This window comes from Sprattus sprattus (genome assembly GCF_963457725.1).
Source record: "Sprattus sprattus genome assembly, chromosome: 7".
NCBI classification, from domain to species: Eukaryota; Metazoa; Chordata; class Actinopteri; order Clupeiformes; family Clupeidae; genus Sprattus; species Sprattus sprattus.
This window is the reverse complement of record NC_137926.1, coordinates 8,514,670-8,541,679: the sequence shown is the minus strand read 5'-3', so window position 1 is coordinate 8,541,679 and position 27,010 is coordinate 8,514,670. Positions and strand designations below refer to the sequence as shown.

General features: G+C 44.7%; 3 protein-coding genes across 3 annotated transcripts; 2 read left to right on the top strand and 1 right to left on the bottom strand.

Annotated features, from left to right (window-relative positions):
- Window positions 1-3,572: 3,572 nt before the first annotated feature.
- On the top strand, window positions 3,573-15,121 carry incenp (inner centromere protein; the record flags this gene model as incomplete). Its single annotated transcript, XM_080842849.1, has 21 exons — window positions 3,573-3,712; window positions 3,796-3,900; window positions 4,108-4,715; window positions 4,950-5,016; window positions 5,438-5,522; window positions 5,791-5,935; window positions 6,748-6,781; window positions 6,892-6,979; window positions 7,102-7,239; window positions 8,025-8,042; window positions 8,598-8,707; window positions 9,016-9,133; window positions 9,532-9,621; window positions 10,195-10,340; window positions 10,698-10,818; window positions 12,707-12,784; window positions 13,167-13,262; window positions 13,530-13,616; window positions 13,935-14,021; window positions 14,565-14,712; window positions 14,806-15,121. 21 exons carry the CDS (start codon window positions 3,573-3,575, stop codon window positions 14,988-14,990), a joined length of 2,694 nt encoding a protein of 897 aa, XP_080698975.1. The 3' UTR covers window positions 14,991-15,121.
- Window positions 15,122-15,673: 552 nt separating this feature from the next.
- On the top strand, window positions 15,674-18,115 carry fth1b (ferritin, heavy polypeptide 1b). The gene is made up of 5 exons (XM_080841483.1): window positions 15,674-15,797; window positions 16,345-16,450; window positions 16,544-16,690; window positions 17,078-17,203; window positions 17,461-18,115. The coding sequence occupies exons 2-5, from the start codon at window positions 16,349-16,351 to the stop codon at window positions 17,620-17,622; spliced, it is 537 nt and encodes a 178-aa protein (XP_080697609.1). The 5' UTR covers window positions 15,674-15,797; window positions 16,345-16,348; the 3' UTR covers window positions 17,623-18,115.
- A 1,259-nt stretch (window positions 18,116-19,374) lies between these two features.
- Window positions 19,375-26,793, bottom strand: best1 (bestrophin 1; the record flags this gene model as incomplete). Its single annotated transcript, XM_080841515.1, has 9 exons — window positions 19,375-20,437; window positions 20,874-21,025; window positions 21,720-21,800; window positions 22,094-22,246; window positions 22,464-22,541; window positions 23,065-23,219; window positions 25,335-25,568; window positions 26,055-26,149; window positions 26,642-26,793. The coding sequence occupies 9 exons, from the start codon at window positions 26,791-26,793 to the stop codon at window positions 19,375-19,377; spliced, it is 2,163 nt and encodes a 720-aa protein (XP_080697641.1).
- Between the last annotated feature and the right edge of the window lie 217 nt (window positions 26,794-27,010).

Sequence of the window (27,010 nt, the reverse complement as noted above, 5' to 3'; positions counted from 1 at the left end):
GTTGCTTTGTCATGCACTACTACAACCTATAACTAGTCTGCTTGCCAGCGAGGTGAACCCAACGTTGAGTACACCAAGGTTTTATGATATAAATGTATAGTATGGCGTACAGAAACTGCCGTATGCTACTTTGCATATGTTGGACAATTTGCATAATCGCCTATATTGTCAATTTTTAAGGAAATACTTGGCCAAACTATACAATATTGGTGTGTTTTCAGGGGTTGGTAAGTATTGAGATAGTGACATTTTCAAAATTCAAAATTACTTTTTAAACTAAGTTGGTCACATTATAACCCTTGTTCAGCTTTTGAGTTTTGGGGTAACTTACATTTTGGAGATCTGAATATCCCAGGATTTGGAAAAAATTAAATCCTTCAAATTTATTATGAATTTTATAATGATTCTGAATATAGGTATTCACTGGCTTTATCAACAAAGGGAAGTGCTACCATGTACTAATCATCATCATCAACATCATCCTCGTCTGTTCTGCCTTCATCTTCTCCAGACCCTTTATCCCTGTCCTTATACTCTTCTTGCTGTGTGAATATGTTGCAACAGGTGCTTTCGCTGCCTTTGCAGAAGCAATAAGTAGTACAGGCCAGGTCTGCAGCTGCACAGCTGCACTTTACAGATGTACAAGGTATTAACCAAGCTTTGCAGCCACAACTGATGACAACAAAGCAGGAGCAACAGGACTTGAATCCAAGGTGGGCAGGAGGTGAGTCAAGCAACAGTCCAAAGACACTTATTGTCTTCATTCAAGGAGAACTGCCATTACGATCTTGCACAGCATTGTAGGCCGACCAGTCAAGGGGAAGAGGAGAGGTGTGGAGCTGACAGAGCCAAACAGCGTCCCTTCTCTGTGCTCTAGAAATACTCTGTTTGCTGCTATCTTGGACCTCTTGGGACCAGTGTAATGTTCAAGTCTTATATTGTCAGACGCACAGAACAACACAGAGTCAGACTGGGCACTGAAATTCTGGCATCGCCGACAACCTACCATAACATAATACAATATAACATAACATATAAGTACTCTGAACATAAATTAGACACATGATAAACATATAATAAACCTACTTAATATACAAATAATACTGACTATCACCACCTGTGGCCTCCCCGTCACGATGTCGAAGATCCACTTGCATAGGGAGGTGCTCAGTCCCAGGTCCACAAGCTTGGAGACGAGTTTGGAGGGGATGTTGAATGCTGAACTGCAGTCAATGAACAGCATCCTCACATACGTATTCCCTTTGTCCAGTGGGAGAGTCAGGGCGATGGCATCGTCTGTAGACCTGTTGGACGGGTATGCAAACTGCATAGGGTCCAGGGTGTGAGGCAGCGAGGAGCAAATGAATGATTTGACTAGCCACTAGAAGCACTTCATGATGACAGAGGTCAGTGCTACCAGGCGATAGTCATTCTTGCATGTGACCTTGGTGTCCTTCTGAAGCAGGTGGGGAGCACAGACTGGCTTAGGGAGAGGCTGAAGATGTCACTGAAGACCCCTACTGGTCAGCGCAGCCCCTGAGGGCCCTACCTGATATGCCATCCAGGCCAGGTGCCTTGCGAAGGTTAATCTTTTTGAAGCAGTGCCTCACCTCGGCTATAGTTAAAGTAGGCACACCACTGGCTAGGCCTTCAGGTAATTCCACTGCAGGGGGATCACTGCAGTGACAAAACTGCTCTTATCTACCAGACAAAGTTTCCCAGATGGAGAAGCTTAACAATGGCATTCTTTCAAATACAGACAGAAAGAGAAACTGAAGAGAAGGTTGTCTGTTAGAGGACACTGTTTTTGGCGGAAGATTGCACTTTTCACATACAGGCTAGCCACTAGGCAACATTCCGTTCAATTCCAACCTCAGATATTACACTGTTGGATGATGTCAACAACAACTCATATCTGAAGGCACAATAACTCATAATAATCTGATTAACTTTGCTGTATGCTTTCACATTTCCCAGGCCAGTTAGGCAATATTTTGTTCCTGAGAAATAGAATGTTGTGAGGAAATTGTGGAAGTGCAAAAATCCACTTGAAACATACAGTGATTTTATTGATATTAACGAAGTCGCCTAACATACAGAAAGTTCACTAAGATTAAGCCTACATAGAGCCTCCACCTCTATCTCTCTCTGCATGGCTCTGGGTTTACGTATGAGAGCCATGCAGTAAGAACATGTCTTCAAAAGGCGTCTCTTTCCTTTCCGGTTTAAACTGGAGTTGCGATTGGATTATTTGAATTAGAAACACAAAACGGACCTAACACAACCACAGCTCTAAATGTAGTCCCGCCTCCCAGTTGTAATTCCCAATGATATTTCAGAGGGATGCGATAACACCGCCTTAACTTTTAAATCCCGCCCCCATAGATATTTTATTGGACAGTCATTTGACGATTGACAGACGTGCTGTTGAATTGCATACAGTCTTTTTTGAAACAGACGTGAGGAAAATTCTGCCATTGGTTCGTGGAATTTTAAACTATTTAAACCGTTTGAGCGGGTGGAAAGCAGCAGTCAGTGGAGTGAGCCGTACTGAATGAGAGTAAAGTTGACGTTTTAGGAATGAACTGAGCTAGCTAGTTTTATTTGACAACACCAGGTCGGCACTATTCAGGATTACAGTACCTTGTCCGTGAAGATCATATTTTTAAAAAGGGAATAAGGTAGGAACAGTTCCTTACACTTATTTAGATAGTTCATCAACTGGTTTGCTAGCTATCGCTAGCATGCTACTTTGGAAATCAACAACTCCGTTAACTTACGAAGCCGACTTAACGGTGGTCTTGTGGTGGAACAATAACATTAAGTCGCGTTATTTATGAGTATCAATATTGTAGATATATACCCTAGCAAGTCATTGAAAAGACACTGGGAGCCGTATTGTTTTCAAACGTATTGCAAATCCGCTAGCTTACCCAAGCTGCTACGCCTTACTGTTAGCAACAAAAAGTTCTGTTGTTTCCCAAGGAAGCTTGTGCAGCCACAGATGTTGGTGACATTTAACGTAAACGTCAATTTAGGGAAAAAGTAACTTTTGGGTTGTATGCACATGTGTTAACGTGGCCTGTGGATTTGGCTAACAAAGCAACCTAAGCTTTTACAGATCAAGCTGCTAAGGCAATTTCCTTGGTCAGCTATCGCTAGCTAACCTTGTCTGTTTTTGTGTAACTAACATTTCAATTGTATTCGTTTGGCTGTTTGTGAATTGCATTGCTCCGCCTTCTCTAAACTGCCTGTTAGGTTAAAACGTTCAACATATGATTTATATAATATTTGTCGTGGCACTGCCATGCAACTGCAGATTCACGGTCACCTGTGAGCTGAAAGTCTTTGTTCTGTTTTCGTCAGCTACCAAGATTACAACCTACCAACAGCCATTTTCTTAACGTTAGACACGTTTATATGTTCTGATATTCGCAATTTGCATTACTAGTTAAAGTATACTGTAAACACAAACCCCAGAACTGTCCTGTTGTTTTTCAGATGACAAATGCCCAATAACATGTCATTGCTTCATCATTAGTGGGTTCTGTTTTTCTTACAGGGTCGTAGCCATGAGTTCCCTACTGGAGTCGACGAATAACCTCATGCAGGTTTTCAGCGGAAAACTTGAGGATTTCCTCAAAGAGATCGATAATGTCCACATGGTGTGGCTGGAGGAGATTGAGCAGGAGGCGCAGAGAATGTTTTCCAGGTTGGAAAATAGTTATATTCTGTGAAATTCCACCACACGTTGCAATTTATTTATGTTTACCCTTGTATTATTTATTGTTGCAGTGACTTCAACACAGAACCAGAGTTGATGCCCAAGACTCCGTCCCAAAAGAAGACCAATCGTAGGAGACGAGTGTCTGTGGGAAATGAAAATAAAGCCAAAAGACGGTAAGACTTTACCTATCTGTAATTTATGTCAAATATGTATCATATTTCTCTTCAGCTTGTCATTTTAATATGATGTTGTCAGGCTATGAATGTCTGTGATCGCTTTTGTCAATGCTTATTGTGCACCAAAGAGAGAACTTTTTATTATTATTTTTCCTGTTAAGCCAATTGGTTTCTATCTTCATGCTTCTACTTTGTCTTTCACAGCCTCTCCAAGGGCAAGCGCAGCAACCTACGGCGCTCTTCAGTGCAGCTGACCCTAAACGCAATCCCAGAGAGTCCCTCCGCCACTGCTGACCCGGAGGTTGGCCCTGAGGATTCTGTTGAGGAGCCCCAGCGCAGAACCCGCCGGAACAACACCAAATCTGCTGCGGCGCAAGGGCCAGTGAAGCGCAGCACACGCAGCAAGCTCAACTCTGCATCTCAACAGGAAGTGGAGGATGACCTCTTTGAGGATGAGGAACACATCGAGGAAGAGGGGGAGGCACCGGTGACATCCATGGAAACAGAGCCTGTCAACTCTGTCCAGCCTCCCCACGTCTCCTCCCCAACCCTGGCAGCTGTCAGCGAGACTGAGGAAGGTGAGGAGGTTCAGGTTGGGTGTGCATCAGTATCCCAAATGACCACCACAGAGGTGCCGGAGACTCCTCCAGGTCCTTCCCGCACCTCTGTGCGGCGGTCCATGTCCTCACGGCACTCCCTGGCCGGCTTGAGGAGGAGCATGACACAGGAAGCGGTGAGGAGGGCCTCCAGGCGCTCCTTCCTGAAGAAGAAGGCCAGACTTAGTAAATCAACCTGTAGCAGCTCTGTCAGTGGTGAGTTGCCATGACACAGGGGTGTAAATCTGAAATTATTGTGATGTTCAATTTAGGGCATTGCCCAAACTACTGTTTAGCAAGAATGAGTACGAATATTTTCCCTTTTTAGTGTTTTAAAATAGATCGGTACAACGGTACAACTAAAGAGCCATGTATGATTGTCAAATCAAAGAGTGCTGTCCCCTCTGCTCTTGCTGTCTATTGATTCTGATCTTGTTCCTGTATGTTTAGAGGACATCTGCGTTGACACGGATGGAGAGGAGGTTGAGGAGATGGAAAGGGAGGAGAAGGTTGGAGAGTGAGTATCTGATTTATGAACCTTCACTCAACCCACTCACCTCAAGTATTGTCGTTCCTAGGCCTGCAATGACATTTGTATTGTTTCCATAAAGGCTGCCATGGTTTTGCTTTTATAAAAAAATAATTACAACCAGATATAGCTACTTACTTTTATTGAGAACTGGCACTATAAGGGGTTTCACCATTGCATTAGGTTTGCACACATTGCGTTATTGATAAAAAAGCGATCAAACGGCATTGTATGAGACATGCAGGGTTCCTCTGTTATTTTGTGTTAAACTGCAGAAGTATTTTTAGATTTAGTTTTTATTTGTGTGCTTGAGAAATGTGGTGGTCTGTTTTTGCACGGAGGTGCTTATTGAGAACAAAAGTCCAACGTGACAAAATGGCACTTATTTAACACTCTGTACATTCCTTAGTGTTGAAGAACCAGCTGTCATTGTGACTGAGGCCTCTCCTGTGGCAGAGATCAAGCTGCGGCAACCGGTTGCAAAGGATCCAGAGGTAAACCAGTGGCATTAACAGCCCCCAATGGGAGCCGCCTTCCTATTCAACACAGAACCAGAAAGGATTGATAATGAAGTGAAGTTGTAGCTGAGCTTGAGAAGTGGTTTAGTGAATTTAATGCCAAAATAGTGAACTGAACTTTGACAGAGTGCTATTACTAAACCGCAGACATGGACAACAATCTGAGCAGACGGTATTTCATTTACTTAGTCTTTGCCATGCTTCTTGGGTTAATCATCACCTGCAACTCTTTTGTGTTGAGCAGGAAAAGGAGGAAGAGCTGATGCTGGGAAAGAGTGGTAAGGCAGTCACCCGCTACACACGCTCCATGGCCAAAAACACCCCCACCTCCGTGGCCCCTGGCTCGGCCTCCCGCATTGAGAAACCCCAGACCCCTCTAGCAGCACCAGGTGATTGACTCACACCTCAGTGATGATTCACCAACAACAGGGTTTCCTTGTCTGTAATTGGGACATGCTTAAATGCCAAGTGAAATGTCATTGTAATTTCACTCCAATCACATGTGCAAATTTGAGAGCGGGAAAGGTCATTGCTGTTGTTCCCTGCCGTTGCTGTTGTTCACAGGAACAGGTGTTAAATTCTTTGTGCTATTAGTTGGGGACTTCCCACTGCAGCCAAACCTGTCACTGACGCACACAAGTACTGATTCCAAAAAACCTAGCCTAAGTATTATAACACAACAGGGTACACTACAACTGTCATACCGACACTTCAGAATAACAACAAGATACCTCCACAAGCCCCACATACAGCCCCACAACACCTCCAAAGGTTCAACAGTGCTTGGCGTCCTATCCCTACCCCCTCCATTCTCATGATGAGGCTAGCCCCTGTCCCTCTTGCACAAAACAACCTCTACGGTCCCTGTCATTCCCTGGCAAAGCGTTAACCTCAATTTTTGAATTGTCAAACAAAGCACACTAGTCATTTAAAATCTGATTCTCCACATGGAGCAACCTGGAAACAAGAGAGTTCTACAACCAGACAGAATATGTTTTTTTAATGAGTCTACACCCATGCACAACATTTTGTAGGGATCAGCACCCAGCCCAATCTTTAATCAGAACTGAGTGGGAACATAACAAATTGGTGTGTGTGTGTGTGTGTGTGTGTGTGTGTGTGTGTGTGTGTGTGTGTGTGTGTGTGTGTGTGTGTGTTGGAGTATTTAAATGTTTATTTAATGTGCGTCTTGTCTCTGCAGATGACTCTGGTAAGAAGCCTGCAGGAACCCAGTCGTGAGTGACCATTTTTTTGTGTATTTATTAATTTATTTCTTTTATTTTTGTCTCTGTGTGTGTGAGCTGTTTAGAAAAATACCTAATTGGTTTTAAATGCTTTCTCTCAGGGTGGGTCGCTTTGGCTTTAAACGTAGAGTAGATTCTACATCTGAGGATGTGCCTAAGAAGAAGGTGTCTCCTAAAATGAGCCAGACGGTAAGACCCTTTCTTATTTGCATCGGTAATGTTGGCAACCTAGTTTTCATTTAAGGCGTATGCTGGCCTGCTGTTTCATCGTGTCGTCCTCTTATTCTCTTTCTTTCTCTGTCCCTCACCAGGCGGTGAGACCCAACATGAAGTCGTTCATCCACACTGTCCAAAAGAACCAGCTGTTGATGATGACCCCCGGATCCGTTGGCCGCACCTCAGTCATGTCCTTCATCAAGCACAGTACTCCTGGCAGGTCTGACCCCAAGGTATGCGCTAGTGTCTGGCAGTCTGCGTGTCTGTGCTGTCTCCATGTGCGTGTGTGTGTGTGTGCTGTCTCCATTAGCGTGTGTGTGCTGTCTCCATGTGCGTGTGTGTGTGTGTGCTGTCTCCATTAGCGTGTCTGTGCTGTCTCCATGTGCGTGTGTGTGTGTGTGTGTGCTGTCTCCGTGTGTGTGCTGTCTCCATTAGCGTGTGTGTGCTGTCTCCATGTGCGTCTGCGTGTGTATGTGCTGTCTGCGTGTGTTTGTGCTGTCTCTGTGTGTGTGTCTGTGATGTCTCCATTAGCGTGTGTGTGCTGTCTCCATTAGCGTGTGTGTGCTGTCTCCATGTGCGTCTGCGTGTGTATGTGCTGTCTGCGTGTGTATGTGCTGTCTGCGTGTGTTTGTGCTGTCTCTGTGTGTGTGTCTGTGATGTCTCCATCTGCGTGTGTATGTGCTGTGTGTGTGTGTGCTGTCTCCATGTGAGTGTGTTTGTGCTGTCTCCATGTGCGTCTGCGTGTGTTTGTCTGTCTCCATGTGCGTCTGTGTGTGTGTGTTCTGTATCCATGTGCGCGTGTGCTTTTTCCACGTGCGTGTGTCTGTGATGTCTTCATGTGCGTCTGCGTGTCTATGAGCTGTCTCCATGTGCGTCTGTGTGTGTGTGCGTGTGTGTGTGTGCTGTCTCCATGTGCGTGTGTGTGTGCGTGTGTGTGTGTGTGTTATCTGCTTAAAGCATGTGCTGGTGAAGGCATATTGTGACGGCGCTACTAATTGGGGTGCCTTTGTTTCCACAGTTGTCTGTTGGTTTAGTGGTAAGTGTGCGTTTGTGGGGTTTTATGTGTGCACACCTGCTTTGAGCACAGATTAAACTCAGCAGCGCTGTCTCATCTGTGTGTCTGGGACGCTTGGCGTTCGGCTTCATCCTAACCTATATCTCTTGGGTGGAGGTTGTTGGTGCTTTAGGTCCGTGTGGGCGTATGTTTTTAACAAAATCAGCCAGTAAAGGGATGTTGAGTCACCCCTCTCCTCTCTCTCACCTCCCCCCCTTGTCCACCTCCTCTCTCCCCTCACTCATAGCTTTGGATGTTGGATGAAATGGTTCCTTGATTAAATTCTGCAACCGAAATGTTTTTTTTCTTAGATGCAGAATTTATAATACCATTCCAGGGGTTAAATAAGTGTTGCCATCCATGTTTGCTGTATTTAACTGCATTAACAGTCATGGGCTGAGTTAAGACCTGACCCTCACCTTTACTTGGTTGAGTAAGAATTTACTGACTGTAGCTAAAAACCTATGCACATGTTGGTGTTGGATGTTAGTGTGATCATGGTAGACGTGACCTAATGCGGTCTAAAACTCTTCACAGGAGAGGGAGCGTATGAAGCTAGAGGCTTTCAACAAGAAATCTGAACAAGAAAACGAAAGAAAGAAAAAGATGGAAGACGAGAGGAGGAAGAAACACGAAGAGCTGAAAAAGTATGTTGCACTGGTTGGCCAAACATGTGTCTTAGCATTATGGCTAACAACAGTAGACTTACTGTTTACAGAACACTGTCTGTTATAGAACATGTAAAGCATGTGTATAACGATTTCACCAGTATACCTAACTGCATATTCTAAATATGTTCAACAGAACAATGAAAGCATAGCCATTAGCATAAATTACATTGGAATACAAAATTGCATACATTTGCCCTATGGTTTTCTGTATGCATTGTAGCATGATGTTGCCTGTTGTGTGACTTACTCCTGCTTATACAAGTGTGTGTGTGTGCTGTGTTTAGGCAGAGGGAGGAGAGGTTGAGGCGTGTGTTGGAGGCCCGTGAGCGAGGCGAGAAGGAGGAGTTCGAGAAGAGGAAGAAACTGGAGCAGAAGATGGCCCAGATTGTGGAGAAGGATAAGGTGAGGCACTGAAATGTCACACGGTGCAGGTATTACGGTAGCTGTTAAAGAATGCTGTACTGTGACCCAGACTTTTCAAACAGAATCTGTTTGCCGTCAGGTATGTCAAGCAGGCGGCAAGCCGATTAACGATTTAATGTGTAGCTCATAAGGTAGCATACTGCAATGCTTTAATACAAGTTATGCTAATGTGATTTCTGATGGTACTATGAAAATATCCAGTGCTTGTATTGCTAGTACGTCCTTTATTCACCTTTGCCTGCACTTGACGGTAGAGAACATCCAAAAGTAGCTTTGTAGAATCCACTTGAATATAGAGAAACATTCTATTTCACTTCACCTGCAGGTTCACATCATGTCTATAGATTTAACACGATGCGTCTTGTTGTTGCTTTCAGGCCAAGAAGATTGTGGCCTCCAAGCGTCAACAGGAGCTGGAGGTCCGCAGGAAACAGGACGAAGAGTCCAGGAAGAAGAAGCTTCAGCAGGTAGGGGAACCTCTTCACATTCACCCCGGTTCCATTACTCTTCTTATCGTAGCTCTCCAAGGTCTCCTGCAAGCAATCTGTGCCTTGTTTAGATCAGGATGGTGGTTATCATGTTGAGCATATAGTACCAGTCGAGTTTGGACACACCTTCTAAAGTTTTTTTTTTTTAACTTCTATTATTTTCTAAATGGTAGATAACACTTTTATTTGTTTAGTACATCATTCCATATGTGTTCTTTCGTAGTTTAAATGTCTTCAGTATTAATCTACATGTAGAAAATAATAGAAGTAAAGAAAACACTTTTGACTGGTACTGTACCTGACTGTTTGTTATCTGCACACAGACAATGAACTTTACAATGTCCCATTGCTGGCACATTTGGTCTGATTTGTGTAAAAATGGATGGGTTGATTTGCCCCAACCCAGTGTGTTCCTGCATAGTTAATTCCATCCAGCTCTATGAACTTCCTCCTTTTTGACTGTATAAAGTGACTAGACTTGACTATTTCTATAGTTCTATAGCACGTTTTAAAACAGGAGTTGAACCTTTTGTTTTCTCTTTTTCTCCACAGGAGGAGGAGGAGAAGCGGCAGCTTGAACTACGTGCCAAGAGGAAGGCCGAGGAGGAGGAGCGGGCACGCAAGCTGGCCGACGCCCGCAGGCAACTGGAGCTGAAGAGGGACCAGGAGCGAGAGCTCGAGAGACAGGCTGCTGAAAGGTTAGTGTGACAAAACCCCTCGCTACGTTTCCCATTTCTGATTAGCCTGTCCTGTGCTAGTGGTTATTACTGGATGGTTTCTGTCTGGGATTCCATTTGATGATCACTGCATAGTAAGAAGTTCTCTAGGGGCGACAGTGGTACAGGAGGTAGAGAAGTCGTTTAGTAATCAGAAGGTTGCTAGTTCAATTCCCTGTCTGAAGTGTCCTTTAGCAAGACACTGAACCCCTAATTGCTCCTGATGTACAGTGTGCCATCAGTGTAAATGTAAAAAATGTGTATACATCCTTGTCAGTCGCTTTGGATAAAAGCATGAGCTAAATGATTAAATGTAATTGTTTGTTTCCTCTCTTCCAGGGAGAGGATGGAGAGGGAGAAGGCCCTCGCTCTGCAGGTAGAGCTGGAGCGGGCCGCCCGGGAGAAGGAGAGGAGGGAGCTGGACGAGAAGAGGAGGCTCCTGGATGAGAAGAGGAAGAGGGTGAGTGGTGCTGGGAGACACCGTGACCATTGTCTCTCTTATATGGCCAGGAGACCTAAAAGCACAAGGGCCGGAGCCATTGCCACAGCTTTCAAATATGTTGCTCAATCTAATTCAGACAAGGAGGCGCGTGCCTTCAAGGTGCACAGAATAACCTTTATCTAAATGCCAGTTTTAGGTTTTCCATATTGAGCATACATAACTTGAGGGATTAATTCAACTTGAATGCTTATTTAATATAATGGCTACGAGGTGAGAATGATGGCTCATTGGTGCAATGGTAAACCCATTACAGTGATGCCAACTCGTACGAATTGATCCGTATTAATACGAAAATGTGGTGGAAATACGGCGATACGAATATAATGACTCATTCATACGAATTTAGGGTCAACTTGCAATATTATTTAATGAATAGAATATTTGCGGTAAGTCCAGAAATAAGCAAAAATGTGTCATGATTTGGCTTCCTGCTTACGAACGCGGAGGGCGACATTCTTGTTTTGACCGACGTGATATACGCTTGAGCTGATTGGTCGATATTATAGCTGCAGCGACACGGGAAGAGTATTTACTTTTGACGTTGATGGATAAAGTTAACTTGTCGCATCTGCTTTTAGTTTACAAATGGCCACCACCAACATATTTGGGTACGTTTCTGTGATTGTTTTTAATCAACTACTGCTTAATATGGTACCCCAATCAAAGGATATTAAACTACTGATCAAGAATAAAACTTTCTTGACTCGAGCGATATATTTTTCAAACACAAATACGAATGGTCAATGCAGAATTTCCGTCGAATCGAGGTATATTTCTGTCAAAAGAGTGAGCTAAATGAAAAGACTCAGGCAAAAGACTGAAGTTGGAACAGATCGCATTTGTTGTCATCCCCGTGGCAACAAACTGACACGAGCACCGCTGCTGTCACTGCTCTTCTGGGCGTTGTCTAGCAGTACTTTCCACTTGACGGTATTCCGTATAATCGAGCTCCTTTCTTACTTCGCTCAATTTGCCTTACTGAGTCTTTTCATTTAGCTCAATCTTTTGTGGACGAACACTTTCTCATTTTGTATACGTGATCGAATATAGCATGCAACGTTACAATCTAAAATGATGGCTGAAAAAAAAGAAGCCATTTCCTAGGAATCAGACTTTCTCCCAGATACCAAGGAATACACTTCTATTAGTTGAAGTCCTGTGTCTACCAGTCATGCCTTTTGCACTATATGTCGGTCCACATTTAGCATTGCCCATAGTGGACTCTATGATGTTAAGACACACATGTCTGCCATCAAACACAAAACAGCCAGCACCCAAGTCCAGGGGAATAATAGTCTGCTGTCAATGGGTTTTGAGACCCAGTCCAGTGGCATGACCCTGACTGAGAAAGTCACCTTGATTTTTATTTTATAAGGGTTGCATTTTGTGTACAGAAACTTATAAAATATGAGATACTTCCACCATAATATGAAAAGTTTGCCAAAATACACTGACACAGCCAAATTCACGTGATTAAGAAAAGAGAGACCCTCTCAAAGTGAGCTTAAAGTCTATGAGTCTACGTTTGTAGGCTGAATGCCAAAATATTGTTTCTTTTACAAGTACATATCAACATTTTGCCCGTTGCACCCATTAACGCAGTACAGATTTCACTTAAGGAAAAATACTAATTTACTGGGGAAAATACTAATTTTGGAACCATTGAGTACAGATTGGCACACCGCAATGTTGGCAATACTGCCATTATGAATTTGTTCTGCTGCTGGCGTGTGTCACTGCAGCCCCCAACAATGTGTGTTTGTTCTTCACCTCAGGACAGAGGTGTGTTAAACTGGCATGTGGGTGTATCTGATGAGTGTGTCTGTGTTTGTCTTGTCCGTCCCAGGAGGATGAACAGAGGAGGGCTGAGGACGAGAGGAGACGTGCTGCTGCAGCTGCTGTTGCTGCCGCCCACGAAGCACAGGTCCGTAATGATGTTAATGATAACGGCACGCTCTTGATAATGGCAGCAGCAAGGTTTCAGCTGCCATAGGGCTCTCTGATGGCCCATATGAACCAAGACGTGTCAAACATTCAATGCTGCAGTATCTTTTAGGCTGATCGTGAATTTGATTCTTCTCTGTGCCAGTGGCTGGCCTCTGTTCCTTAGCTTGCTGTCTTTTTGCCTGCGCTGTGTAGAAATGGAGACATGGTTTCAGTGTAAACTGAACAATGGAGTTCTGTTTTTTTGTTCTGTATCAATTTAACAACTTAAAAAGAAAAAAAAGAAACCCCTTATGTCGATTTTTCCTATTTAATGTAGTGTAATTTAAAGTGAATCTAATGTGTCCTTTCCTGCCTCTTAGAATGCACAGTTGAAGGCCGCAGCCAGCAAAGGGCCAACTCTGCTCAACACAACCATCAACAAAGGGTCTGCTCTGAATGTCACAGTTGATCTTGAGGTACACGGTCTGTCCTAGAAGTAGATATATTCTTTCATTGTGTAGTCAAAGTACCTTTTCCTCAACCTTTCGCGAAAACCGAATCGCAGACCGCATCCATAACTGCTTGGTGTGGATGTCTTTGTTCCATTGATCTACATTTTCTTTGAGCTTTATGATTTAGCTCAAATCTTAGTTCTCATTTTCTGGACAATCATAAATCTTGTAGTGTTTTGGAATAAAGTGCAACTCCTTCTTTAATGTAGCCTTTTTCTTTTTTCCCTTTAGGGCATGAGGACTCCAGTCAAAGGAGCAGCTCTCTACAACATGTCTGTCCAGAAAGGGGCGGCGCTGAATATCACTGTTGATGTTGAGGTACGGGGCCATTGTAGATTTTTAGCTCGTATTTTTATGTAAACCAAAGATCACATTGTAATTCGGGATCAGTCAAGCAGCTTTGCCAGACATGGACCAGCTTTTCAGATGGTCATTTTGCATTGCTCTGCTCCAAAATGTCTGTTTTGCTTGGAGCCTATGACATGGTCCTATTCAAGGCCAGATTCAGTCACATTTGGTCATTTTGATGTCTGGTTAAGTTTCACTCTGACAGGGATTGAGGCTTGCCTCACCAGTCAGCTGCTATCTAGCTAGCCAGCTGGTGTCCTCCTGTGACATGGCCTCTCTGTCTCCCAGAAAACAGTGAACACTACTCCAGTGGGGAAAGCATCAGAACCCGATGCCGCTATAGAGCTATGTCCTAACGTCACAATAGACCTTGAGGTACATTGGTGATGGGTTTGACTTGGAACAGTTGTTGAAATAGGCATGCCACGCACACGTTTCATGGTGCTTTGCCGTTCTTGCATGCACACATGTTCACGTGCACCATGGGTCCAGCAGTGGTCCTCACTTTCCTCTCACTAAGGTTGTGGTGACCCGTCCCGTGTCCATGATTGACTAACCTTATGCTGCCTACTGTTGTCACACAAAATGCGGTCTGGAAATCCTTCATTGATAATCGACAGGGTCATTTGGTGAACCAGTGGCGACAACTGTAGTAGGTTAGGGTTGATTTTCACCATGCTGTTCTTAAAGGGCTAACCCACTATTTTTGATTACTTTCCATATCTTTTGGTGAAACCAGCCCTAATCACACTTAATCCTTAGGGTTCCAGACCATATTGAATACAGACATAATTGTGATGGTGAAACGGCACAATTCTTTACAATAATCCGGACTGCACATTTCACGCCTAATTAACACATCTAGAGGATGTAACAAAGAACTTTCTTCTTCTCCCTTTTTTTCTTCTCCTTCTCCAGAGGTCTCCACAGTCCTATGAAATCACTCCGAAAGGTGTGAAGATCACTACTCTGGTCAACCCTGAAGATTACGGGATGGACCAGAACAGCGATGACTCCACTGACGACGAGTCGGCACCAAAGAAACCCATTCCGTCCTGGGCAGAGGGTAGGTCTCATATTTGCTCTTGTTGGCAAAGTCGTCAGAAAAACACAGAAACCCACGGTGACTCTGATTCCTTTTGTTTGGTTTCATCTCCAGGTCTTCAGCTTCAGCAGTCCATCATGAAGCAGTACTACGACCCTACAGATCTTCACGCGTACTTTGGGTTCGTGGAGATGCCGAAACTCGAACGGATATTCACCAAAAGCAAACCTCGCTTTTTCAAAAGAACCAGCTCTGCTGTATGGCACTCACCTCCTCGAATGGGCAATTTGCCCCACTGAAGAGACTATTCTGGGATATAAGTTTTATTTTCATTTTATTTTTTTAAATGTATTGTATTTAGTCAGGTTTTGGTAAGCTCTTTTCAAATAAAGGTTGTCCAATTAGAAGGAAATTATGTGTATGGACGTATGCGTGGAATAGAATAGTGTGGATGTGATTGGTGAATTCTTTACTTGTTTTTTCCCTCTCTGATGCATCATTCTGTTTTTCCTCTTTGATGTGTCATTCTTTTCTTCTGTCTGTTTTTAATTCTGCATTTTTAAGAGTTTTCTACACAGCTACTGTGTTTGTATTTTTTCTTCACCTTGCTGTAAATGTGTTGTGTGATCGCTGGTTATAAATTGTATCCAAAAGTGGCCTCCGCGTTCTGATTTAGAGGCTGTGATGAAATAAATCTCAACATGACACACCACTTTTTTGTTTATTTTAAACATCACAATTGTGTAGCCGTTGAAGGCTATATATATATATATTTTTTTTAATATACATGGGTATAGTAACTGAAGACCCAACGATCGTTAAAAATCTGGTGCAGTAATTGTCGCAGTGTCTGAACTATATACCTTTATGCATTATTTATTTGTTGGTGCCTGTTTACGTCACGATCATGGAAGAATTAGCCAACCACAGTTTTGATGAGACGGGCTGGTTCTTACCGCGCACATGCACAAATATTGTAGACGACCAATCAGGAAAGAGGTCAAACGTAGGAACACTAGCAAGCTGGTTTGAAAACAGTAAAGTGAGATTGTCGCTTTTTTACTTGAATCCAGAGTTGCTTCAAAGAACAGACGTTTTCATATACAGTGAGTATTTGCATAGAACCATTTCTCCTTGGATTTAGAATTAAAAGCTGATTAGATAGACGTTGCATTGAGAAATTCAAACGTTTTAAGATCCAAAATAGCTAGCTGACATTAGCCAGGAGCCTCAATTTCGACCAAGTTCAAGGGAAGTGTGTGATTGATGCAGAGCTTTGTTTACAGACTGTATTTTTATCGGGCTTGAAAACCATTAACGTATAAGTAAACCATTGAACGAGTCATTGCACGAGTAAATACATTGACTCAATCCAGTAATTAAACGATTTCACGGAAAGACCTTGTAGTGCAATAATATGGAGTACCCTCTAATTTTGCACTCAACCGTAAAATTGTCCAGTAGGTTGTGTGTAGCCCAAGTGTACGGTTATCTCCCACAAATACCTTTCTTTGTTCATTATGCCTTCGTGCAGTGTCGGCCAGTGATGTCATCTCCGTGTTCACGTAGTGTGAATTTGTTCCGTGATTTATTTCACAACACTTTATGCGGATCTCTCCCCATAATGGTCAATGTTATGTTTTGTTTCTGCAGAATCATGACTTCACAAGTGAGGCAGAATTATCACCAGGACTGTGAGGCAGCCATAAACAGGCAGATAAACCTGGAGCTGTATGCCTCGTATGTTTACCTCTCCATGGTAAGATGGCTGAACTGAGGATACAAATGTTAATAATGCTATTGCGGAAATGGCGCTAGTGAACACATTTTTTGTGTGTTTGGACAACTGCAGGCGTATTACTTTGACCGGGATGACAAATCCTTGCCGAACTTCGCCAAATTCTTTAGGGCACAGTCCCTGGAGGAGAAGGAGCACGCGGAGAAACTGATGAGTCAGCAGAACAAGAGGGGAGGGAGGATCTTCCTACAGGATATTCGGGTATGACGAAGAACAACTTAATTGCTGTTTCTATGGATTCATTTAGGCACTTTTAGTGATGCCCAGGCCAGCCCTTATGCAATGCTTAACTAAAGCATTACCTTGATGTGTCCAAGCTCTAAGGTTTAGGTCAGACATGATTTAATGAATAACTGTTAGCATTGTCAGTTATGAGTTTAAACTTAGGTATGGTGGAGCAGCAAGATGCCTGAGGAGCACAATGCTGAGGGTCTCTGAAGAACTAGAAACTATTTTCCAGAACTCTCTCCTCAGTGGTTTCCCCCCACATCCCATCTCTGATTGCAAGTGTGTGTGTGTGTGTGTGTGTGTGTGTGTGTGTGTGTGTGTGTGTGTGTGTGTGTGTGTGTGTGTGTGTGTGTGTTCTAGAAACCTGACAGAGATGAGTGGGGCAGTGGTGTAGAGGCTCTTGAATGTGCTCTGCAGCTGGAGAAGAGTGTGAACCAGTCACTACTGGACCTGCACAAGGTCGCTTCTGACCACACAGACCCGCACGTGAGTCGGTCACACACACACCATAAAGCCTTTCACAGTGAAGTGACAGTATTACCAATGGTTTTGTTTATTTATTTGTTTGTTTGTTTGCTAGTGGGAGGTATAACACAGTTCATGTTATAGAGGAAATGTTTGATGTATGAAAAAAAAAGGTTCATTCATTGTACTCTCCCCTTTTTCACTCTCTGCTTTCCATTTTCCACCCTTCTGTATTCCTCTCTCCCTCTGTCTACATTCTTGTTTCCTGTGTCTCCCAGTTGTGTGATTTTATAGAGACGCACTACCTGGACGAGCAGGTGAAGTCCATCAAAGAGCTGGCCGACTGGGTGGCTAACCTGCGCCGTATGGGCGCGCCACAGAACGGCATGGCCGAGTACCTGTTCGACAAGCACACTCTGGGCAAGGAGGAGAGCACTTAAGAACTGTGGTGCCGCCGCCACCACCACATCAGGGCCAGTACTAGCTGCTATCATGGGTCTGTTGTGACTGTCGCATGTGGGTCTGTCCAACCCGGGCGTATCATAATCAAGACAGCTTGTGCATAGTTTTATTGACAAGATGTACATCCTCACTGTACTGTATGCTGCTTTCATTAAAATTCAGTATATAAACATGTATGTATTGCGGAGGATATACTGTCCCAGGACCAGTGTGGTCCTAATGATAGCCATAAGCACTTTATGTGTAATGTTCCCATCGAAAGGCTCAGCCTGTTTTCCGTCCCAATCCCTGTTTTCCCTTACGAGACATCCCTGCTTCTGTAATGCAGGTACTACATTTATTTGTGTTCTGCTTGCTCATCTGCAGTTTTTATTTTATGCATTACACGCGTATATCACATACAGCGTGTATAAAGGATCTTCCTCCTATATACTCTGCCTTCAATAAAAGACTGTTGGAACAACCAGCCAACATTGTGTCAGTCGTATTTTAAAGATGTCATATTTGTCAACAAATCTTAAACCTTAGTTCAGAAAAGAAGGACTGTCAGGAAAAAAAGTGAATAGTTTGTGAATGTGAATGTTCCTTTAACTGAATGATAAATGTGTATGTAGGTCATGATGTTCGGTTGAATGTGTTTTCAAATAGTAAATCATATGAGATTGTTGGTTTAATGAGTGGACTTAAATTAATACTGCTCGAATTCAAAGGCGGAAGAGATGTGGACCTAGATTCAAGCTCTGGCTCGTGGGTCACAAGCTGTTTAGCTTCTGGCTGTTCCGCCTTCGGTGGAATTACAGTGCCGTGTTTTCCGGTGTTTGCGCTCAAGAGAAAAATGGCACACCTGAAGTCCCTGGTACAAAATATTTTAATTCCTCAGAAAATCCCATGTTTCATCTTATTAAAGTGGTATTGGCATCGGCCAGAGCCGCAACAGGATGTTTTGGGGATCAGAAGTACAGGATCAGCCCGGCTTGAATAACACCCTTTGTGGTGCACAGAATGGCAACTGGAGCCAAAAGTACTGTATTAGATGAATAGTTACCACAACAGCTCCACATAAGACACATACACACACACCCACATACACATAGACCAGAGGAAACATCCACAGGTTCTAGAGGAGAGGTCATGTAGGTCTGTGGCCATGTCTGTTGACTCTAGCACTGGAACTGAGCCGGCTCTTGTGGTCTTCCTGAAAAGTATGACGTCTGAAAAATGACAGGAACCCAACTATTCTGTGCTATATGCTCTGCGGTTGTCATCAGACCGTGGAGTGGGTTGATAGCTCCACTTTTATTTTAGGAAGTCTAATGTACTACCATAGCACAACTATACAGTACTTCTTGTAGGTTCTGTACATTCTTTTATTATGTTTGTAGCATAGTGTTTTATATTCCTACACATAGTTCATGTTTTAAGACAGTCAGTGTTTGTAAAAAGTAAAAAGTCTGTACATACATTATATATACATTGTATATATATATTTAAAAAAATGGATTTACACACTACTGACATCAATTGTATCTAAGGCTACTTGAAGTAAAGTGGGACAGGTAGTTTTTTAATACTCTGATGGTTCGTTTATGTTGAATGTGTGGGTCTGCTCAGTGTTCCCATATTGGACTGGTCAGAGAAGCACCACGGAGTGGAATAGTGTTCAGGAAGCGAGAGGTCCCTTAGTCTCTGTTACACCTCAGTTTTTACTCCTGTTCTCTCGCTCCATTGGCTCATCCTGTCCCTGCCCCGCTCGGCACCACAAGACCCCTCAGAAGATCCTCAGTCAATAAGATCCCGGAATCGTTGGGGGAGTGTTGCTGATTGGTCGCTTGCTGGCTGCTGGTGGGCGTGGCACCGATGGGGTTGAGGTTGCTGCTACTGCTGAGTGCTCCGTTGCTGTTGCTGATTGGTCGCTGGGCGCTGCCGGTGAAGTTTGCGTGAGGCACGCCGCCGTTGCACAGGTTCGCCGGGGAGCCGGTAGCAACGGCACCGCCACCGCCGTTGATGCTGTTTGAACTGTTGGTGGTCTGAATGAGTGGCCTGGAGGAGGGAGGAGTGAAGGAGAAGATTCGCTCCCCAGCTCCAACTCCTACCCCAGCTCTGGCGCTGAGGGGTCCTAGCTGACCGTCTGCAGATGGAGGGGTGTCCAGGGTGAGTCGAGGGGGCAGAGGGTGTCGGGAGACAAGACCCTGCCCGAGCCTGGGCTTTGGGAGCGGGCAGATCTCGGGGACAGGGTCCGGGAAAGAGAAGGCTGGTCCAGAGGAGGTATCCCCATCGGCCCCAAGCCATGGGAACGCAGAGGACGGAGGCGGGGGAAGGTGCCCTGGGGTGTCAGGCTGCAGGAGCTGGGAGCCCACAGAGTGGTGGGCAAGGGAGGAGGAGGAGCTGTATGCCCAATCGGCCTGTGCCCGGCGGGTAGGTCTCGGGCGTGGCAAAGGCGGGGGCATGGAGTGGATGGGCGTCTGCGGGCAGCTGTAGAAGCCAGATCGCTCGGACATGGGGATGGAAGAGAAGGCGTAGTCCATGTCGCGCTCGTGACGGTGGCCGTCGTTGCAAAAGTGACCACGAGAGGGCCCCTCCTGATGCAGGTGGAGGGGGAAGCGGCTGAGGGGGGCACGGGGGCGTCTGCGGAGCAGGGACACCCGGGAGGTGGGCGTGGGTCGGAGGAGGCTGGGCGACTGGATCCCCAGCAGACGACTCAGGTTCCCCAACAGAGGGGTGGAGTGATTGGCCTCCTCGTGCTCCTTAATCTGCTCCAGGTTGGACTGGAACTCCATCTCCTCCTTAGGCACGCTGGTGAGAGCAATAGAGAGGCACGTATGAGATCAACATTTGGTAACTGAGAATGTCTCAAGAACCATTTTCTCAGAAGACTTGTAGTGATAAACATGATTTTAAAGTAATCAATATAAGGAGAGTGTCAGTTGTAATTCTTGTCATAACTTGTAAATAATAAGTTGCAGCACGTGTAGCAATAAGAGGTAAACTATACAGCCTGCGGAGGTAGGACAGTATCTCTTTGAGTGAAAACTGTTCATTTATTTTACAAAGTGTGATTTTTATAACAGCTACATCGTATCTGTTGTTTGTAAGTTGAAGAGAAGAGCATAACGTGTATTTTCACCAGTCTGTTCATACATCATTACATTTACATTTCTTCATTTAGCAGACGCTTTTATCCAAAGCGACTTACAAGGATAGGCACTACCACAGCGGGGTGTGGACCCACCTGATGTCGAGAGCCGAGCCCATGAATGAGGGCTTCTTGTGTTCAGCGCTGGCTGCCGTGTAGGGGGGCTGGGGCTCCGACTCGTCCCAGTACTTATCCCTCTCTACCTGAGGCACGCCATCATACATCTCATCCACCACCAGCAGGGACACCTAAGGAGGGCATATTACAGGTAAACACACTCTATATACTCCATATTACAGGTAATCACACTCTCTATACTCCATATTACAGGTAAACACACTCTCTATACTCCATATTACAGGTAATCACACTCTCTTTACTCCATAGTACAGGTAATCACAGTCTCTCTACTCCATATTACAGGTAGTCACAGTCTCTCTACTCCATATTACAGGTAGTCACACTCTCTATACTCCATATTACAGGTAAACACACTCTCTATACTCCATATTACAGGTAAACACACTCTCTATACTCCATATTACAGGTAATCACACTCTCTCTACTCCATATTACAGGTAATCACACTCTCTATACTCCATATTACAGGTAATCACACTCTCTATACTCCATATTACAGGTAAACACACTCACTCCTTATTACAGGTAATCACACTCTCTATACTCCAGATTACAGGTAAACACACTCTTTGCTGATGTTAAATGATGTTCATTCATTCTAACACATATTTAACCATTTTCCTTTGATATCAAATCTTAACTTTTACAGGGAAATGTTTTAATGATGTTGCTACAGACAGTATGTGAAACAGATTAGTTTGTTATATATTAATTGACTTAAGGTTAAGGTAAATGGCAGAATAAAGTTACCTCAAATAAAGTGACAGAGCAAAGTAAAGTCAAAACTTTATGATGTATTACCTGTAAATTTCGATCTACCAGCCAGTTGGTCTCAAAATCATCATCATCCTCTCCAAAGGGATTTATCAGCTGTTCTGCCACCTAAAAATGTGTATATGGAAATAAATCAAAAAAGTCTTTCTTTGGGTCTTTAAAAATAAATCTCAAAGTCTTCCTTTGGGTCTTAATACATCTTTATAGCTGAACTGAAATAACTCATAGGTAAGCTTGAAAGGGCAGTGAAGTGGCATTGTGGATTAATTCAATATTTAAAAACACTGTCACACACACACGCTGCGCGCACGCACATACACACAGACAAACACACACACAGACACACACACGCACACACACACACACGCACACACACACACACTCACACACACGTTACTTACCTTAAGCCATCCGACATAGAAAAAGAACTGTAGCAAGGTGAAGACAGGCACGTAGAAATCCAGATCATTTCCTGGGTAGTCTTGACTAGGGTCCAAAAATTGTCGACCAATCAAACAGGTCATGAAGAAGCTATACACGGCCACGGTGACCACCTTCAGTGAAAGGTGATGGCTATTAGTTTAGCATTGAGCTAAATGACCAGGAGCACACAACAACTACAGCTATTGCTGTTGAATTATACATCACCCTTATTTTTTTACCAGTGTGGCATATGTGTTAGATGTTTTATTATTGGTCTAAATCTGGTGCGATAAAAGTATAATAGATCTTATTGTAGAATTGTAGATAAGCTTTGGTGATAGGCTCAACCTGAGTGTAAACTAGAGGAAGGCTGATCCAATCGTAGCTGAAGAGCTTCGTACACTGTGAGCGTAGGGTGTTCAGTTCCTAAAAAGCAAACAACAGAGGGTGATTTAAGGTATATAATATAATAATGTTAATAATATGTAATTGGTTCTAATAAACCAATAGGAAAATACATTTAAAACATTCCATACTCTTTCAAAAAAAAATACTGAATGAAACGTTTCCACAAAAAGAAGCAGCTTTTCCATTATTGTAGAGAACCGTCGTTTTCTACAGTTTCTTTACAGTTAAACAGACACAGGAAACAACATTATGGGCCTGTCAATGGCGCAAAAGAAGTGGTTTACTTTGATGCAGATACTTGCCCCATGAGATTACATTGTAAAGCTGTTTTTCCGTTGCCAGTTATAGCGTTCTAACTCAATACTGGACCAATTTCTAAAAAGATAAATAATAGGGCCCAGGTTGAAAAACCCTGAAGTTTCCCTTTAAGAGATGTTAAAAATCCGGAAGTTTCCCTTTAAGAGAGGTTCAAAATGGATTATGTAGTTAAGGTTCTAAATGCCATCCTTTTAGAGGAGCAGTTGAGGCACATCAGACGTACGCTGAGGAGGGCGGAGAGGGCCACGTCGTTGTTTATGCGCCCCTCAGTTCTAGCCCTCATGGCCAGGTTGACGAACCAGGTGCAGGGAACCCAGAACTTGTTGTGTGGGGATGGCAGCTCCTCAAGCTGCCTCAGCTCTTCTGCAGTCATCAGACCTGAAGAGGAGGATGAGAGGAGGTGAAGGGGAGGATGAGAGGAGGTGATGGGGAGGATGAGAGGAGGTGATGGGGAGGTGAAGGGGAGGATGAGAGGAGATGAAGGGGAGGATGAGAGGAGGTGATGGGGAGGTGAAGGGGAGGATGAGAGGATATGAAGGGGAGGATGAGAGGAGATGAAGGAGAGGATGAAAGGAGGTGAAGGGAAGGATGAGAGGAGGTGAAGAGGAGGATGAGAGGAGGTGAAGGGAAGGATGAGAGGAGGTGAAGGGGAGGATGAGAGGAGGTGAAGAGGAGGATGAGAGGAGATGAAGAGGAGGAGGAGATGAAGGGGAGGATGAGAGGAGAGGAAGGGGAGGATGAGAGGAGATGAAGGAGAGGATGAGAGGAGATGGAGAGGAGGAGGAGATGAAGGAGAGGATGAGAGGAGATGAAGGGGAGGATGAGAGGAGATGAAGGAGAGGATGAGAGGAGGTGAAGGGGAGGATGAGAGGAGATGAAGGAGAGGATGAGAGGAGATGAAGAGGAGGATGAGAGGATATGAAGGAGAGGATGAGAAGAGATGAAGGAGAGGATGAGAGGAGATGGAGAGGAGGAGGAGATGAGGAGGAGGAGATGAAGGGGAGGATGAGAGGAGATGAAGGAGAGGATGAGAGGAGGTGAATGGGAGGATGAGAGGAGATGAAGGAGAGGATGAGAGGAGATGAAGAGGAGGATGAGAGGATATGAAGGGGAGGATGAGAGGAGATGAAGGAGAGGGGAGGATGAGAGGCGGTGAAGGGGAGGATGAGAGGAGATGAAGGAGAGGGGAGGATTAGAGGAGGTGAAGGGGAGGATGAGAGGAGATGAAGGAGAGGATATGAAGGGGAGAATGAGAGGAGATGAAGGAGAGGGGAGGATGAGAGGCGGTGAAGGGGAGGATGAGAGGAGATGAAGGAGAGGGGAGGATGAGAGGAGGTGAAGGGGAGGATGAGAGGAGATGAAGGAGAGGATATGAAGGGGAGAATGAGAGGAGATGAATAGGATGAGAGGAGATGAAGGGGAGGATGAGAGGAGGTGAAGGGGAGGATGAGAGGAGATGAAGGAGAGGGGAGGATGAGAGGAGGTGAAGGGGAGGATGAGAGGAGATGAAGGAGAGGATATGAAGGGGAGAATGAGAGGAGATGAATAGGATGAGAGGAGATGAAGGGGAGGATGAGAGGAGGTGAAGGGGAGGATGAGAGGAGGTGAAGGGGAGGATGAGAGGAGGTGAAGGGGAGGATATGAAGGAGAGGATGAGAGGAAATGAAGAGGAGGATGAGAGGAGAGGAAGGGGAGGATGAGAGGAGGTGAAGGGGAGGATGATAGGAGGTGACAGAAACGGCATTCAAACAACACCAGACATGGAGAAGAAGATGTATGCATATTCTATGTAATGAACATAAGAAGAGGAGGCTCAGCCTTCTGAGCCTTGGAACTACGATCTGAGAACTTGTGAAGTCGATCCGACCCCCCCCCCCCCCCCCCCCCCCCCCCCGCCTGTTCCCCCGACACTGAGTTGCTTGTTTGGATTATTTCAAGTATTTTTCCCAGCCCTGATTATATCTGCTGTTATGGAAGGAAGACAATTTTGGGAGATTTGCCTCTGGTTCCATCTTCCATTGACACAGAAACCGTAGTGGCTGTGATGAAAGAATGACTGGCAAGTCAGAAGGCTACCACCACAGCCCAGTTCAAGGGCATCTTCCTGTTGAAACCACATGCTGTGGTCCATTCTCTCTCTAAAGTCTAACGGCCTTGAGAAGGCCACTGTTGCCTAGATTCCTCCCCCCTAGAAGTGACGTTTTCAGCTGATTGTGTGAGCTCAGGTATACAGTAGGTAACTTTCTTGTATACATGTATCAATTGTCCATACAATTAAGATACATTGAATTGACCATCCAACAGTTAATGTTTGGTGTGTATTGTACATAACGTGAGCAACTAGGGTACCCAATAAAGGTGCCAGTCTTAAACAGACCAGACATGGAGCTGCATCTGTGTGTGTGGATGGATGTTTTATCAATCTCACTCAGCCAGTGAAGACATACCTGCCTGAACCACGTGACGAATCTCACTCAGCCAGTGAAGACATACCTGCCTGGACCAGGTGCTCCATGGTGGGGAATCTTTTATAGACGGCTGTGCTGACGGAGCGGTAGATGAGCACGCCTGATAGGTTGGCGTAGCGCATCAGGGTGCGGCGAATGAGGCGACCTGATTCGTCAGCGCCCCTCACATGGCCGCCCACCAATGCTCCGAGACGGTCTGGCCAGGGAACACTCTCAAACTGCCCCCACCAGCGAGACACCACCAGTGCCACATAGAAACCTGACACAGACACACACACACACACACATTCATACAGACAGACACACACACATGTGCACAGAGAGACACACATACACATATGGACATATATGGTTGGTTATGTGATTTGTTATGTGGTTCGGAATGGCTTCGAAGTTGTAAGACAGACTGTTAAACACAGAGAAAATAAATGTTTAAACATAATAAACTTTCATCCCAGCGGAGTGTTGATAGTTGATACATTAAAGTTAAACCTGAGATGAGGGCAGTGCTGTACTGTGCTTCACTGCTGACTCAAACTAGCATGTGGAATTTGTGTGCAAATGCATCCAGTTAATTATCTGATTAATTCATCTTTATGATAATGGAAAATCATACGTAAGAAGGTTTGATGATGAAAAGTTACATTGCTGTGTTATGTAATCATATACCATAGTCATTATCTCCAGTAATAATTACATGAGAGCTTAATATCAAATGGAGCATCATGAATCCCCTTATGCTTACCCAGTACGAAGGACAAAGGGATGAGACTGGCATACTTGTCACAGTAGATGGCCAGTTTCTCAAAGAGCCTTCTTTGCTCTTCATTCAAGAGGAACCTGGGGAGAAGTGAAGGTCACTGGTATTACATTAGGGGGTCAGTGTACTCCGCCCGGGAAGCAGCATCATCCTCCAGGCCGTCCACAGACTTTGGCTCCAAGGCTGTGAACCAACAGCAGCCGTTTCCACTCTGGGCTGATGAGGCTGCAGCGCGGTTATCCATTCATCCAATCAGAAGCTGACTTGACTTCATTAATCTTCGTCTTCATCTTCACCTGACTGATTGGTTGTATCAAGGGTGCACCAGTTTGGACAGGCACACAGGCCCTTTGTAGACTGGGCACCTCTCTTCTCAAATAAGCCCTTCATTGTTCAAAGTAAAACGAAAAGTTTCACAAACCCAATCAGGACTCATTAGGTAATGGTTCAGCTTGCGGAGCGGGGCTGCCATGCTTAACCATTACCTAACGAGTGCTGATTGGGTGCTTGCTTACCTGTGTGTGATCCGGTGCTTGCTTACCTGTGTGTGAAGTCAGCTTGGTTTCACTCACCTGTACATGACGCTCAGGCAGGTGTAGAAGATGCTGAAGATGATGAGTTCTCTGTAGAGCAGCTTGTAGATGCTGCCCCTCCAGCGCAGAAGCAGGTGGGAGAAGGTTCCCAGACGAGCATCAGCCACCCTGCGTGAGTAGGTCACTGTCATTGCTGCCCCCTAGTGGCAGGGAAGACCAACCTCACAGAGCGCCACGAGTGCTGGTGTAAGTGTTGGAGGAGGAAGGGGGCCCTGAAGGTCTCTCACTTGTACCGGCCACACAACAAAATGCTAACAGGCTAGCACAAACTCTGCAGCAGCATCCACACTGACACACACTCACTGTTGAAGGGCTCACATGTTGAATCGGCAAACAGGGAGAGATTCA

Bases quoted from the DNA above. Each gene is read 5' to 3' on its own strand.
- fth1b (XM_080841483.1), top strand. From the start codon at position 16,349: ATGACTTCACAAGTGAGGCAGAATTATCACCAGGACTGTGAGGCAGCC. The intron at 16,451-16,543 runs GTAAGATGGCTG...GGACAACTGCAG, and splicing joins CGTATGTTTACCTCTCCATG to GCGTATTACTTTGACCGGGA. The intron at 17,204-17,460 runs GTGAGTCGGTCA...TGTGTCTCCCAG, and splicing joins CTGACCACACAGACCCGCAC to TTGTGTGATTTTATAGAGAC.